At 40.4% G+C, this 16,829-nt stretch overlaps 1 protein-coding gene across 1 annotated transcript in view; it reads left to right on the top strand.

Moving 5' to 3' along the window:
* Positions 1-13,237: 13,237 nt before the first annotated feature.
* MYO16 (myosin XVI) overlaps positions 13,238-16,829 on the top strand; it is a gene marked incomplete at both ends in the record, with an annotated part of 331,914 nt that continues 328,322 nt past the window's right edge. Inside the window, 1 exon segment of the mRNA XM_082498511.1 lies at positions 13,238-13,265. Within this exon segment, the coding sequence (XP_082354637.1) occupies positions 13,238-13,265 (28 nt within the window).

The raw sequence follows: 16,829 nt of genomic DNA, 5'->3' as shown, positions 1-16,829 counted from the left end.
TTATTTGTCTAGTTTACTGTGAACCCTTCATATGTAAATCTTATTCATGAAACGTGTCCTTCCTCTCTCAGCTGCAGTTAAATAACACAGAACATCTGAACTAACTAAGCTTTCTTTACCTAGTTTATCAACAAAGAGCTGCAATGCCATAGAGAGTTAAGACAGTCTTTGTGTTGCCTTTCAAAACTTCGGTATTAACATAGTTAAATTGTCTTCCTTGATGGGTTGTTATTCCTTTCAGATGTAGATCTGAAGAGAAACTGGAAGGAATATAGTCTAGCCCTCGCACTGATTTTCTTCTTGCATACTTCATACTCTATAAAAACGAACACTGCTGTTCTTTGTGGCATTCCTACAAGGGGATAAGTACAACTGGGTCATCCAAGAGCAGTAGATGGACCATGACATTACCTATTCAAACAGCAGCCTATGTGTGTTTGCCAGCAAATCCTCTCTGTACACAACAGACCTACTGTTTTAGCAAGTTACACAAGAGACTTTGTCCTCAGATTTTGTTTAAAAATTTCCTTGAGAAGATTAATTTATTTGTATGAATATTTATTAAAAGGCCCAAAGACATACAGGAAATCAGCTGCAAAAATGCCCATTGTTAGAAAAGTAGCGTGTTATTAACTCAATGTATCAATCAGCAGGAATATTCCACAAGTGCCCTTCTTGGTACAGAATCACAAAGTGAGTGGCCTAAACAGCTAAATGGAAGGGCCATGTTCCTTACCAGGGAGGATCTGCCTCCTTCTTTTGTCTAAGAAGTATAGTAAGGTGTGAGTAAAAACACAACTCAAAGGCACCAAACCAGTAAAAGATCAGAGTGGGGCCATCATGGCCAGGGATTCTGGAAGATTTCTAACAGACATGTTAGAAAACGAAGCTTTGGCAAGAAAAAGTCTATTACCGTGTGTAAGGGAACATCATGCAAATAGTCAAAGTGGAGACTCAGTCCCAGGTTAATGCCTGTCAAAGCAGAGTTATCTTCACCTCACTGTGATTGAACATCTGGTCTTCTTCCCCTCAAATTCTCATTGGTGAGGGTAAAAAAAAATAAATCTGCTTTTCAAGCAAGATAGACACTCATTTGCTGCAGCTCCCCAGCTATAGCACTTCTGTCCTGTCCAGCTCTGATCTCATTTCAGTCAGGCACAGCTCTGCCCCTCCTTACCCACCAACAGTCGCTCAGTCTTGCCTTCTCCTGTGTTCCAGCCCACCATTGCCCTAGGAGCTGTCTGATAACGAGGAGGAGGATTACTCCTACAGCAAGATTCCTGTCAAACATCATTGTCAGGGACTGATAAGCTATCACCTGCCTGCAATGTGCAGAGCAGGACTCTGAGCCAAGGGCCTGCAAATCTCTGCTTCACTTCCCTGCCTGCCCCTGCTGCGCTGCTGCTGTGTTGGGAGACGCTGCGGGTGGGCAGAGCTAACACCCGAGGGCTGCCGTCCCCGGCTCTGCCCTCCCCAGGGCAGCTGCCCCACGCTGTGGCAGGGAGGTGGCCAACTGTGGCTGGACTGATGGATGGGCGTCACGAGAGCCCTACAGCTGTCAGCCAGCCATTCACCCTTCTCTCTGGTTTCTCTACCCTTGAGATGTCCAGGGCAGCTGGTGGGGGCACAGAGTGAACAGCTGCAGATTCGCCTTTCTCTTCCATTGTGACCAACTCAGGACAGGAAGGAGTACAACTCCAGAGCCCTCTGTCTCTTGCCTTCGGTTCTCTGATACTGTCGTCCTCACAGCTGAAAATGTTCTTCTCCAGCACCATTTCTTGGCTGATAAAATAGGAAAGAAAGTACTGTCAAGTCTCTAGGATGTGAACTTATGAGGAAGAGCCAGAAGAGTACAATACAAACTGCCTCTAATCGGAGAGTAACTAAAAAAAACCCCAATGTTTGTGGCTTAAACCCCGGACTTTAAAAAGCCACTTTTGAGGAGGAAAACATTTCTTTGTCCGCTGTGTACCTCTTTAAGTATGGGGAAGAATCAAGGGAAAGGAAGACGTCTGTGAAGAGGGTGGCAGTGGGCTATGGATTATTTGTTGCGGAAGAGTAGCTAGTAACTCTGCTTTATAGCTGACATAATCTGAGTGCACCTTGCTTTCTCCATGTATCTCTTTCAAGGAGAGCATTTTTGAACTATTCAATCTGTTTTCCAATCGTTGCCATTGTTTGCAACATCTCAGAGAGCATCTTGGTGAGCTGCAGGGCTCTTGGTTTACAGGTGGGGGATCCCCAGGAAGCCAGGGGCTGCCAGCTCATCTGAGAAATATCATGAGGAAGCTATCGGAAAGCTACGGCTTGTAACGGTATGTTCATTTACACTGGTAACCTAGATGCTCACTACAGAGTCCTTTTACCTCCTGTATTAAGATCATCATCTTTTTTACTAATGTAAAGTGCTTTGATGTTGGCTAACTGCCTTGAAATCACTTGTAGTTTAAGGTAATTATAAATTAAAAAAAATATTTACAACATACAAAATAGATTATAGTTTCAAATATTCATACAAAAGAAGGAAACAACAGGAAAAAATAATGACCGCAAAAGCAAAAATAGCTATTAATCTGTTGATAAAAAGTTGAAATCTGAAAACCCCCCCTGACTTTCTACAGAAGATTTCCTGAGCTGCACGGTCAAGGGCACTGCTTTTTTCTGCCTCAGATTGCATTCAGCAGATTGCATCCTTCCTGGTGAGGAATACCACCTTTTAGTGCCTGTCTTTTTTTTTTGTTTGTTTTTGAGGTCTACAGGGGTGCCAGTCATATTTATACCTTTTCAGAGTATATTAATATGCCACTTATCCAGGATGTAGGTCTTGAACCCTCACGGGATAGAGCATCCCTTTGGCACATCAGTAGCTGTCTGCTTTTCTCCATAGGTCTATTATCAGCAGCTTAAGTCAGTGAGGAAAATCCTCTTGCCAGCATTGTCACCCTGTGAAATGTCTGCATCTACTGTGTTGTGTTTTTCTATTACCTTCTAAACTGATGAACATATTTCATGCCAACATTTAAGTGGGATTTTTGCACACAGTTCATTACCAGCTGTTGACTGAGACCAGGTACAAAGATGTTTAACCACACTGAGATGAAAATATCTATAGGCTAACTGATCTTCTAAGTTAGTCTTTGAAGGTCCTTGTTTCCTCACTCTTAGTGGAAACTCTCAAAACTGCCTCTGCCAACTTAGAGGCAGTTATGCATTTCAGACTGAACCACAGAAAAATAGCTATAACTTGTCTTCTGTATTATGTATGGTATCCTAACCAAGAGGAGAAAAAAAGCTAGAGGCACACCAAAAAATGTATCTTAAAATCACAAAGCTTTGGACCTTTCCATATTATTATTTGTATGTCTGTTTGCTAAGCCTTTATAGCTTTTTTCATATGTTTAAAGTCCATTTTTTAAATTTGTTCCTGATGATGAAAGGCATTCTAATATGAAAATGCCTTTAGCAAATACTCTAAATGCGTGTTAGCTTCAGACACTATAATTAGGTTCAGCAAATGTCAACAGTTTTTAGCAGATGTGATTATTTTTCTCCTTAAAACATAAGGAACCAAATTCAGTAAAGCTATGTTAATGCAACATTTGATTTATATAGATGGAAGACCCAGAAGGACTGATAGTAAAAGGTGCTGAACCCTATCCACCCTTGACTACAGCCAAGGCCGTAAGATTGAATATGAGCAAGGATTGTGCCCAAGCAGCCAAGAAGGCCAGTAGCAACCTGGCTTGTAACAGAAATAGTGTGGCCAGCAGGACTAGGGAAGTGATTGTCGCCCTACACTTAGTACTGCTGAGGCCCCACCTCCAATACTGTGTTCAGTTTTGGGCCCATCACTACAAGAAAGACATAGAGGTGCTGGAGCGTGTCCAGAGGAGAGCAACGAAGCTGGTGAAGGGACTAGAAAGCAAGTCTTATGAGGAGCAGCTGAGGGAACTGGGGCTGTTTAGCCTGGAGAAAAGGAGGCTGAGGGGAGACCTTATCACTGTCTACAACTACCTGAAAAGAGGTTGTAGTGAGGTGAGGGTCAGTCTTCTCCCAAGTAACAAGTGATAGGACGGGAAGAAATGGCCTCAAGTTGCACCAGGGGAGATTTAGGTTGGATATTAGGAAAAAGTTCTTCACTGAAACGGCTATCAAGCATTGTAACAGGCTGCAGTACAGTGGTGGAGTCACCGTCCCTGGAGGTATTTAAAAGACGTGTAGATACGGCACTGAGGGACATGGTTTAGTGGTGGTTTTGGCAGTGTTAGGTTAATGGTTGGACTTCATGATCTTAAAGGTCTTTTCCAACCTAAATGATTCTATGATCCTATGATTAGAATTACAGTTGGTGAAAAAAATCCCGCTAATTTCTCTAGTCAAATTAGTATTAGCTACTGCTATGCTGTCCTTGAATTTGACAAAAATATATTGATAATGATAAGGAAGAGTGTTTTTGAAATGACAAAGTTATTGCGAAATGGATAAATGCAGTCTCCAGTTAGCACCAAGTTCAACAGGAGCATTTGAGAGACGTTATGCAAATTAGTCTTGGTGTGCTATGCATAATTGCTAATTCTTTTTTCCAAGACAGCTCATTTATGTGATTTTTCCAATAATCTTAGGTCATTCACTTTAAAGGGTTCAGCTTTGCTCCTTTTGAAGGCAATGACAGAACCCCTGTTGGTTTTGAGGTTAAAATCTAGGAATTCTGAAAGAATGGTTTATAGTTAGTGCCGATTTGTGTGGCTTTCTCTTCTTCTAAGAATTTACAGCATTGAGTGGCAGTCCTTGCAGCTTTCAACGTAATGTATTTTGGCTAAAGGCTGAAGGAAATAACTTTTTATGCAGTTTTCCCTCTGCCAGGATGGCAAGGTGCTGAATGCTTCTTTTCTTTCTCAAGGAAAACTCTGCTATAAATAAAACCAAAAAAAAGCCTTATAAATTGTTTGAAATGACGTGAGTTAGCCCACTGGGTAATTCTTCTTTATAGACATGTTTTACCCCATTATGTTCGTGCATTTCTCTTTTGTTACCTTCTAGTGTGTCCTTTGCTATTTGAAATAAAAAGTAATTACTATTGTATTTCTAAGAAAAGAATATTAGAATAGTTACTACTTTTCTAATGCAGTGTTTGATTGAAAGTAGTGAGCGTTCGTTTGAGAGCAAAGAAATGAATCTTCTGTTTGTTATGAACAGCCAGCCACTCCAGTAAGAAAAGAAATGCATTATTCCATAAGAATAGGTTCCTCAGCTTTTCAAATCATTGGGGAATGAAATATAACGTGAAATACATTATTATAGAATAGAAAAACTGGGTTCCAGCTATCTGAATTTTCACTAAATTTAGATAGTGTGCTGACATTTATTGCTGCTGTAGTGGTATGTGCAGTAACTGTACAAAGCTGCCTCACGCTTTGCTTGTTCGTGTGTAAATCAGCTGCCTGCTGAGTTGAGGAATTTTGTCTTTATTTTTCAAGTTTGTAAAAAACACAGAAATCAGACCTGAATATTCGATTTATTTCTGTTTGGAGGAACTGATTATCAAGGCATCCTGTACTTATTCGTTAATCCTCAGCACTCTCCACACCAGTCTCAGTCTGTGTTTGGGGAATCCTCCCGTTTTCTGGTCTTACTCGTTGGCCTCTCGGCTGTGACCTGTCCACCGCCCACATGGGAGAAGTTCTTTTCCACCATCTTTCTGCCTTTGTTTATACCTCGTGACCTTAATTTGACCTCAGATATTTTTATTAAAATTATACTGTTTTACTGTTTTCTCAGTGTTGCTTGGATATCTCTTTTAAATTGGTGCCTTTAATAATCATCTTACCATGCCTCTATTTCCTAGCTTCTCTATATACCTCTCTCATTCCCCCTCTCCTTCCCCTAACAGCTGCCCAGTTCTTGTCAGCTCCTTATTTATTCTCTGCTAATTTGAGAATGAGATGTAACTCTATTATGCTCATGCAGAGCAGTAAATTCTGCCTCTCTCTCTTGTTCACTGAGTTTATCTACTAGTCCATGTCATCTTCAAGCTATATCATGTTATCTTATATCAGGTCAAAAGTTCTTATCATCATACCCTTCGATTTGATTATCATTCTTATCAGTTCAGACTCTCACTGGTCCCTGTGATCGGAATGATGAACTCCTTAAGTGCTGATGCAGACAAAGAAAAAAGAGGAAATAAATAAATAAATGTGGCCATCAGAGACTGGAGAAGGTGCAGAATCAGAGTGGCCATCCCAGCTGCGTGTAGCTACACTGTGCACATCTGGCAGCATTGCCAATTTATTAAAAGTGACATTTATTTTTCCACACCTTGCACCTCTTGCCTCCCTAAGAACCATTTCTGCTGTGTGCTTCATTCATAAGAAAAAAAAAAGGGAGCCAAGCATGCATTAACAAGTTGTGCTCGATTACATGGAGAACGGAGTGCAGAAAGGCTCCAAAAAGAAGCAGTATTGTATTTAATATGAGATTAAAAGGACAGTAGCAAGATCAAAAAATAAAATAGGTCTTGGGTAGCCCTTTTTGCCTAATTTGAGTCTTCGCTTTTCAGATTATCTTTTATATACTTCAATAATATTCTATTTTGATTACAGTGTTTATATTGAAACTATTATGTACATCATAACTCTCCGGATAATAAAAGGTGTCCAATATTCATCTTGTATCTACTGAACTTCCCTCAGTATCTTGTAATTTCAGTTAAAACTTAGATCTAAGATTTTTTCTGTTCCTAGTGTGTAGCACTTGCATATGGTGCAAGTGTTCTGGTTTTGGTTGGTTTGGGGGTTGTTTTTTTTTATAAATATCAAACCAAATAGAAAAAAAAAAAAATAAATAGGGATACAAGGCAGTGAGTTGTGGCATTTGTTAATTACCAGGAGGATAACAATACACTTTTCACGTTGAGCTGAATTATGATCTTTGTCTATTTCTTTCCTGAATATTATAAACTTTAAAAAAATCTGTCTGATCATTTAATAACTCTTTACATGGAAATTCATGGTTGTTTTTTAATTTTTTCTTATGTCTGGTGGTTGTGATGGTTGTCATGTTTTTCTGCTTATTCTTTTAACACGTCTTGATAGTTTCTTTTAAGTTTCTTTTTTAGTCTCCTAAGGGGCTTTTCATATAAAAAGTCTGCAGCTCCTCTCTGTAACCTCCTTACATCCTCTAGTAAGAAATTTAATTTAAAAAAATGTGTACACAGATTGTAATGAAGAAATTCATTATCGAGTCACTACCAGTGCCAAAGATAGGAGTAACCGTATATGACAGTATTGTTATTTCTTTCATGTATTTGGCCTTGTTATTACTCTGTTCTGGGCTCTCCTACCACAAATGACAGCTTCTTCATCTCATCTCATTAAGGAACTACTAGAGAGGTGTACACACAACCTAAAAATGGTCATTTTGGGTGCGGGAGGAAGCAAGGAGTTCTCTCAAATGGCACATAACTTCTGCTGGTAATTTTGCAAACTTCGTTAGTACTGGGTAATAATGTGATTTTAATCTACTGTTTCCAATCCATTAAAAAAATAATTACAGATTAGTCCACCCATACACATTCAGATATAACAGTAAATGAGAAGAAGAAAAAGGATTGTTTTCGCTTTTCTTGTTCTGGAAGGGTTTGATCTGGTGGTAAAAGAATGGGAGGAAGATCACCTACTTCCTGAAAAATCAAGGCATTTCCAGTGAAATGGGAAAGCAGGAAAGTATGCAAAGGTTGGAGGCAGAGAAGAGGAAAAGTCATCTGGTTCTCTAGGGGTCAACAATACTCTGAGCGTCTGAGTGATTAGATTTGGGTTGTTGCTGCTATCTATGGAGCAAACCTTGCGCTTATCTTACAGGCCAATTCATCTGAAAATTTATTCAGAAAACCTGCTGTGTTTTCTTCGGCTGTGACGCATGTAGAGAAAATTAGTATAGAGTCCTTCTTGCTAAGTATCTACATCTGCTATGGCTCATCCCTAGCTTCCTGATGAGCATACAGCTACCAGATGTTATTTGAAGCATGGCTTGTTGGCAGCTGGGCAGCATGGCCAGGGATTGATTGCTAAGCAGTATCACTTGTCAAAATATATGAACAATGCTAATGCTCTGCATTCTTTTTTTTTTTTTTTTTGTCTGCAGTCTTATACCCATAAGTAATGCAATGAAACTGTAACATCTGAAGGAACATAACAAGCTTTGTTGCACTGAACGAAAATGACATAAACGGGGAGCATCTGTCATGTTTTTAAAACCAGTCGTTACGGTGTTTTTCTCATTATTCAAATTTCCTTCAGATAGTTCTGCATTTCTCTATCAAAATCTTGCAGATATATGTGAATTATAAAATAGTAAGATGACAAAAATATTAGCTGTTCAGTTGTTTGTGACACCAGAAGACACTGGAAGAGTAACAAAATATTTACATGACATGAATACGATACAGCATGTCAGTTTTTGGCAGCAAAACCTTATTTTAAGCAGTGGTATTGTTTGTTAGGTTATTGTAGGAAACATCTCATAGGTGCTTTTTCTAAGACAAGCTTTGAGCCTTGGAAATTGAGATGTGGAAACAGTGTCTACTCTGAGATGACAATCTGTAAATGTGTGTTTATCTTAAGACAAATAGCTATCCTAGTGATGGCTGACCAGTTCCAAGATATTTAAAAAAATTGTAATTTCATTGAATGATGGATTTGTACATTGCATGAAAGTGGCTGTTTTCCTTCTATAGGGAGAGGTGGCAAGGAATTTTTCCAGAAGGGCTAAATGTATCTTGGTGTTTGACCTTGATTCTTTTTTATCTCTATTTTTAGTAAGCTGAAAAAAAATCAAATACATTCATAAGAAGTGTTTTATCACCAGGTTTAATACCAGCTCAGTCTTTATCCCCTAGTCCAAGTACACTTGAGCCTCTCTGTAGACTAAACCACTGGCGTAGTCTTCTTGAAACCGGTGGGACTGTGAGTGAAAAGGTGCCTATGTTCCCTAATGTGCAGAGAAAGCAGTTTTACAATGCACTTTGTACTTGTCCAGATATACTTCCATATTTTACATGGTTGCCTTTTAAGTATTGTTTCTGTCTTTTGGGTTTTTTTCTTCAGAATTCCTTTTTCATTGCTGGAGGTCAGTCAGGAGAAAATGCCTAACATGACTAATATCCCTTTTCTTGTGAACAACCAAATTGTATAATTTGCTTTGTAAAATCACTGACAGCAAAATATTCCCTCCTTTGGACTCCTCTTAGAAATCTACAGCTTTTTTTTTTTTTGTTCTCTCACCTGAAATCTTTGTTTATGACATGGATATCCAGCACCATGAGTACTGCAGTTTCTTCTCTGGCTGTTCTTTCTCTACTAGCCAGCCTAGAAAAGGTCGCAGTGGAAATCATGTGTCTTTCCAACAGGTGGGCCAGATTTCTTCCTCTTTGATATTCCTATTCTGGCATCCTTTTGCCTTAAGTTTGGCTGCCGCTTCCCCTCAAGATCCATCCTGTCTCTGCACTAGCATTTATTGCTTCTTCTCATTTCTCTTCATTCTCCATTTCATTCCCTTTACCATTTCTTTGTGAACTTTCCTCATTTTTGTGCTGATTTAATGCATCAGAACTACCTGCTGACAGCATTATATGACTTTCTGTTATGTTTTCTTTCCATTTAAACTGTCACTTCTTTTGCAAAGCCCGCTAATGGTCATTACCCATGTAATAAAACTAAATATTTTATATTAAAAAAAAGTACACGTGATATGCTAAATCGAAAGGACTTTTGAAGTAGCTGCCTGCCAGGTGTCACCGCTTGAAAAGTTGGTGCCTTTCTTTCATTCACCTGCAGGCTGCCATTCATACTTGAGCAGCTGACTACACGTTTTTGGCAAATGTCTCCCGGAGAAGGGGAGCAGGCACAGTGCCCTGCTGCAGGTGGGTACGTGCTGCCTATGGACTTGCACAGTCCAAAGATCCAGCTAAAAGGCGCAATCCCCAGCTACGGCGTAGCCTTGCAGAGCCTCCCTTGTCAAACAGCCCCACGTACTTCCCTGCTTACCAGTGCATGGTAGGAGAGAAGTAGGAGATGTGTTGGCGATATTGACAGCAGCTCTGTTCCCAGTTGGTCTGATGTAAATATGAAGTCAACAGCTTGCAGCGTTCAAGAGTCTGTCCTGTACATTGATACTCTCTGTAAGGGACTATAGAATCACAGAATTATAGAATAGTTTGGGTTGGAAGGGACCTTTAAAGGTCATCTAGTCCAAACCCCCCTGCAATGAGCAGGGACATCTTCAACTGGATCAGGTTGCTCAGAGCCCTGTCCAGCCTGACCTTGGATGAGGCATCTACCCCTCTCTGGAAAAGGTGTTCCAGTTTCGCCACCCTCACCATGAAAAATTTCTTCCTTCTATCTGGTCTAAATCTCCCCTCTTTTATTTTAAAAACATTATCCCTTGTCCAATTGCAACAAGCCCTACTAAAAACTTTGTCCCCATCTTATAAGCCCCCTTTAAGTACCCAAAGGCTGCAATAAGGTCTCCCCGAAGCCTTCTCTTCTCCAGGCTGAACAGCCCCAACTCTCTCAACCTTTTCTCATAGGAGAGGTGTTCCATTTCTCTGATCATTTTTGTCGCTCTCCTTTGGACCTGTTCCAACAGGTCCATGTCCTTCTTAAGTTGGGGGCTCCAGAGCTGGATGCAGGATTCCAGGTGGAGTCTCATGGGAGTGGAATAGAGGGTCAAAATCGCCTCCCTCAACCTGCTGGCCACACTTCATTTGATGCAGCCCAGGATGTGTTTGGCTTTCCGGGCTGTGAGCTCACATTGTCGGCTCATGTCCAACTTTTCATCCGCCAGTACCCCCAAGTCCTTCTTGAGCAGGGCTGCTCTCAAACCCTTTGTCCTCCAGCCCGTATTGATACCGGGGGTTCCCCCGACCCAGGTGTAGGACCCCGCGCTTGGCCTTGTTGAATTCTCTCCCATTCCTTGCAGGGTGGAGTATGCCATCTAATCTGTCACATAAATGCTACCAAGTTCCACCATCCTAAATTTTCACTGTGGCAATTCAACAGATAAACACATATATTATGATCTGAAATGGGACAGACCCAAATACTTTTTCTCCACGTTTTGTTCAAGCCAAAATCAGAACTGTTTCATCTTCCTTTTTTCTCTGTCTTCAGAAAATCACCCTTTGTCCATTGCTCCCTAACACCAGTGTTTACTGAGAGTCGTCCTGGTTTCAGCCAGTGTGGTTGGTGGAAGTGTGATGTTAGACGCGGCAGTCTATCTGCCTGACAGTACCACCAGGGATGAACCTGTCAGGAATGTCTCTGCCAAAAAGTGTTGCTCAAAGGGCTTTTTGTCAGATTACTTGACACTTGCACATGAACTATGACTAACATTGCCTCTTAAAACACACTGTATGTTTATTTTATAAGCCATATGGCCCAAACTGGCCTGATGTTGTTTAGGTGTGAAAGAAAGTATAGATAGATTTAATTACTTCGGACTTCTGAGCTTTACAATAAAGAGTTTCCATGGTAATGTAATTACTGTATTGTTTTATATAATTTATTCCTACTTCCCTGGTTATTTCTTGATTTTTTTTTTCTTTCGTTTGAAAAAATGATGTTTTCAGGGGAAACAAAAAAAAAAGACCTAAATAATTAGTTCTGCAAAACTATTGTTGTGCATATTATACCTAAAGCCAGAGTTGAAATATGTGGCTGTTAGGAGCTGAGAGATTTCACCTAAGGGTTTTGCTAATGGATCGCTGGAAGCCTCTGAATATATATCTTTCTGCTCTTGTGGGAACTTTGCAGAATAGTTAATAGAATATGAATTAGTAATCCCCACTAATGAGTTATGCCCTTTTCCCTTTGTAGTCCCCTTAACACTTTGTAGCTGTTAAAAATGGCACGTATACAAAATGGTAGGTAAGAACCTTTCAGAGGAATAAAAGATTTAAGTATGGCTGGGCTATCGGTTTCCCTTTACAAGAGCTCTCAGTGAAGTGATGACTGTGGTAAGCATGACACACGGTAAGCAAATGTAAATCTTCTCAGAGCACAGTTCTCTTAAATTATTGTTTGATTTTACGAAAATATTTTGGTGTAGTTCTGCTGCAGGTTTCTCGAAGAAGTAGTAACCAAATTCCTGGGTGACTGTTCTTGGAAAAGCAATGCAGGAATTGTGCTTAGAGGATGATGCAGCCTGGGTGTTTAAAATACAACACAGGTCTGCCTTTTGTGTGCCCTTAATCTGAAACCGGGTAATGCCTCAGTATACATTGACTTGTTATTCCGCGGTCTGATAAATAATTGTATGGACTTGATCTTGGTGATGCATTTCCTTAGGCATTTTGTCTTATAATCCGTGATTAAAATATCATTAGATAACATGCACATAATCCTGTTATAAACCATCCAGAGCTTGCAGTTTCTTTCTTCTGACATAAATATTCCATCTGTGAAAAAGATGCAATATAACACAAAGAAATGACAAAACAAGAACCTATCAAGGAATGTACACGCAAGCATGTTTCTTAGCTCAATTTAAATTAACCTATGCATAAACCAGGAGAGTGAAGATGGCTGTGAGCTCTATCCTGATTTTTACCTTAGAACAAACTGAAAAATGATCTGTGATGCTAAAAGGTGGTTATTTTTGGCAACCTATATCAATTTCCTATTCACACAGCAACTGGTGGCAACTAAAAATAATCCCGTTTTAGTACCAGCTAAGAATCTGGTCACATTTGGCACACGAACAGCATGCAGGAATAAAATTTAAGATCCCTTGTTCTGTTATTTCATTCGAGCCCACTCATCAAGCTTAGTTTGCTGCCATTTGAAAGCTATTGAAAAGCCATTAACTGGCAGGACTGTGAGAGCCGCAGTGCAGCAGCACACCTCAGTGCTGAAAGAACGTGGCTGCAAGTGCACACCAATTAAAGCTTTCTATTCCCGGGGATGTGGGATTAGGAGCGGTGTCAATCAATTGTGCTACAATAGCACGTGCAGCAGTCATGGTTCAAGACGCGCAGAGGTTTAGCGGAACTCCAGCAGCCGGGTGAGGATGACTCGCAAGCCTCTGCAAGATCCTGGAACAGAAACTACGTTAAATAATGTATTCTGAGGTATACTGGATACCTAAGGAAGGGCTCTAAATAATGCATTTTCTGGGCATGACAGTTGTAGCAGGAGAGAATGCTGAAACCTGTAGCAAGACTACAGCCTGAGATGAAAGAATGTCTCATTACCATTTTATCAAATGCTGTAAGTAACGAAATGGTTATGTTGATTTTAAAAATGTCTTTTTTATTATTTCTTTATTTATTTATTTTCTGAGGTGTGTCTTTTCAATGCGTATGCAAAAAGTCAAAGGCAGATGCTGCATGATGTCAACGTGGCAGTCAGTGGGGAAGGGGAGTTGTTACTTTGCATGTGAATACGCAGGCAGAGCACTGCGTTTCTTTTTCCCTTCTGTTGAGAGGGAACTTCATTGTGTGTGCGATTAAGCTCTCATTCTGAAGTTCATCCTGATCAGCTTTTTAAACTTTTGTTTAAATTAATCACCAAAGAAAATAATATACAAACCCAAGAAGCATGTCATTCGTAGCATTCTGTTCAAGATGCCTGTAAGGACATCCTTGGACATGGCTCTTGCACTTTACAAGGGTAATACAAATGAGAATAGCTTCATAATTATAAGCACATCTCATCATCTATTGTAGGTCAAACGCTTGTAACCCCTCCTTATCAGAATATTTGGCTATTTTGTGTGACAGACACAAAAAAACCCGAATAATGAACTTTTAACCTTGAATCATGCGAACTGCCTCCTTGAAGACTGAAATTAGGATTTATGCTAAATGTATTGATTCAATGCAGAGCAAATTCTTAGCAGAGGGGTGTTTTTTTGGTCTGCCTATCAAGGCTGGGTGTCTTCCTAGATGCACAATTTTGTAAGCTTTTTGGTTTTGCCTTTTTAAGCATCCAGGCTTTGAGTGGAAATTGCTGGTTTTACACCAGATAAATGAATTATTGCTTGGATACTTGTTTTGGACAGCCAGTAGTAGTTTGTTAACCACGGGTATTTTTTACTGCAGGACTTGGAAAACTTCAGACTTCTAGTGATTATGTCACTGTTTTTACATGACAAATAGCAGATTGCTGTAAAAGGTTTTCTCCCCAGATTTTGGCCTTTGATGGCTTAAGTGTACCAAGGACATCTCTGAAACTATTTTTAAAACACTGTGTTACAGTTAAGAAATGAGTAATGAGGTTCTTTGATGTTTTAATATGAAATTAAGGCGCCCTGGAAGTATTTTAGTAATTCAAGGAGAAATGATTTATGAGGGTTTCCTCTTGTCTGGATTCAATGGCACTTGTGTATGGAACTGCTTTTAAAACTGGTGGGAGTTACAAGCCTAAATTCCCTGTTCATGCAGAGAAGCACGGATTAGTTTTACTGCATAGTTTTAAAGGTGCATTCTAGGAATAAGTCTTTGAGCCTGTAATGAGATTTGATAAATGCAAATGAGGAGTTTGCAGCATAATAACTATCTTGAAGATGTCAGAAAAGTATTGTTCGGTGTTGTCCTGGATTGAGGTTATTCACTTCGAAATTACTTTCTTAAAGGGAAACTGTAGCAAATGTATATGAGCGTGTGTGTGTTCAATAGCGTATTAAATATGCTACTCTACAACAAAACCATAGGTTCCTTAATTGGTAGGAGGTGAGGATGGCCATGAGGTTCTCTCATTAAAAGGAAGTGAATGACAACTGCTTGGGATGTTCATTGCACCGGTTAGAGGGCAGGGATGAAGGACTAAACCACAGCAGAGGGAAAGGTGAATGTACAGCATTAGTTTTGGCAGCATTATTTGTTCCCTCTTTTCCGAGTTTGGAATTTTTTAATTAGTGATTTCTCACCGAATCAGTGTGTTTTACCGCATAGCACTTTTCCCTCCACACAGTGTGCTTTAGAAGACAATGGGGGGTGGCTGGAGCCTGCCAGAAGGGCTTTTTACTGCCTCTACTGTCCCTACAGAACTGGCAAATGTGCTCCCGTCTCTACCTGTCATTAGAGAAGGAGAAACCCATCCTCTGTGATCCTCCCCTGAGCCTTACCAGTTGACTTAATATGCCAACAGTGTTGCTGCTGTTTGTGTTTGGCAGACAGCTGGGATCAAATACAGGGCAGGGCTGCGTGCAGGGCGGCAGCCCCCGCGGTGTTCTGGGATCTCCTGAGAGCAGCTGAACCTCACAAGGGTTGGGATGTGACTCTTCACACCCTCCTTCGGTTTTAATACATTTCACCGATGATTTCTGTATCAGAAGGAAAAGACATTGAACCAGAGGAAGTGTGTTTGCAGAGCACTGTCTCTCAGTCTACTTTGGGGAGAGAGGAAGTATCTAAAACATATAAATTAATGTCACTTTAAAGCTAGTATTTTATGAACTGTAGCGCTATGTGCCTGACTTCTGCATGCGTTTGCACTTTGTCTTTTTAATCTGCAGAGATTAAGTGTGGCGATCCGAGCTGAGAAGGGCTATAGCTACTCTCCTACCGCGTTAGTACAATTTTACTAATAATCTTGCTTTTTTCCAGTGCACTGCTCCCACTAGGAGGCTGTGAAAACGAGACATACTGTCACCATCTCATCATAGGATCTTTCAAGATCCAACCTTGGGAAGTCTCTAGTCCATCTAGTCTCCTGCTGGAAGCAGGGGCAGCTGTGTGGTCAGACCAGATAGTTTGGGGCCATGCCCAGCGTGGCCTTTCATCCCGGCGATCCCTGGAATAAGGCCTGCTGCAGCCATCGTGTCGTCTTCAGCCTGGCACCTGCAGCATTTAAAACACGGGCTGTGGGCGTGCTTGCCTGTTTGAGCAGCTCATGTTGTCACTACTAGTGCCCTTCTCCTTCTTGCAGCCAAGTATCACTGCTGCTGAGAGCTGTCCCTGTCTGTGCTCGTAGCTTCTGCTTGGCGATCAGCTAGCGTAAGCGATTTAGAAGAGAGAACAGTGGTACGTGGGAGAGTACCACATGGTCTCTGCCAGCTGCTGAGTACCATTTTATCTCGATGATTTGTGTAACAGACTGCCCAAATGAATCTAATTTTGTAAATTAGGCAGCACCTTGCTGCTATCTTCTCCCCCTTGTCTATCCTGTTATGACATAAATACCGTTTACATGTTATGGCTCCGGTTTTCCACCTGTGCTCTGGACTTCATCTGAGGGATCTGCAAAGGTAACAAGAAAAATTGTATAGTCAGGAGGCTTAAATTCAGTGCTTGAGAGTCTGATTGCCACTGCAAATGATGTAGAGGTGCATAAATGCAGACAGAATTAAAACCTTGCTAACGAGTTATAGTCGTGCCAGCTGAAAGCCTGAGCCAACTGAATTTATCCAAATATTAGGATCATCAAATCTGAACATCAGATTCTACTTCCATTCTTTCTGGATTATTTCTTTTTCCAATTCCTTTATCTCCTTTGAATGAATTATGAAGCACTGAATTATGCTTTGTTACAGACCAATACTTACAGAGATCTAGGATGGAAATACTAATTAGATGTTTATTAGTGAATTAATTCAGGATTTGAAGCAAGGTACAAAAGAAATACAATAATGCTCTCCAACATCTAGCCATTATTACCTTCAGCATCTGAATACATGGCAAGGATTGTCCATGAAGAAAATTAATTACAGTAGAAGATGCATTGAAAGATTTGGCCTTTAAATTTTGCTATATCCTCTTTGGATATCTTGTAGTCTATACTGATTTATTCCTTCTTTTCGTCGCCTCCTAATCATAATATTTAAAAAATCCA

The sequence above is a fragment of the Vanellus vanellus genome, assembly GCF_965231255.1.
Source record: "Vanellus vanellus genome assembly, chromosome: 1".
Taxonomy (NCBI): domain Eukaryota; kingdom Metazoa; phylum Chordata; class Aves; order Charadriiformes; family Charadriidae; genus Vanellus; species Vanellus vanellus.
Note: the sequence above shows the minus strand (reverse complement) of the source record. Positions and strands in the feature narration are given on the sequence as shown.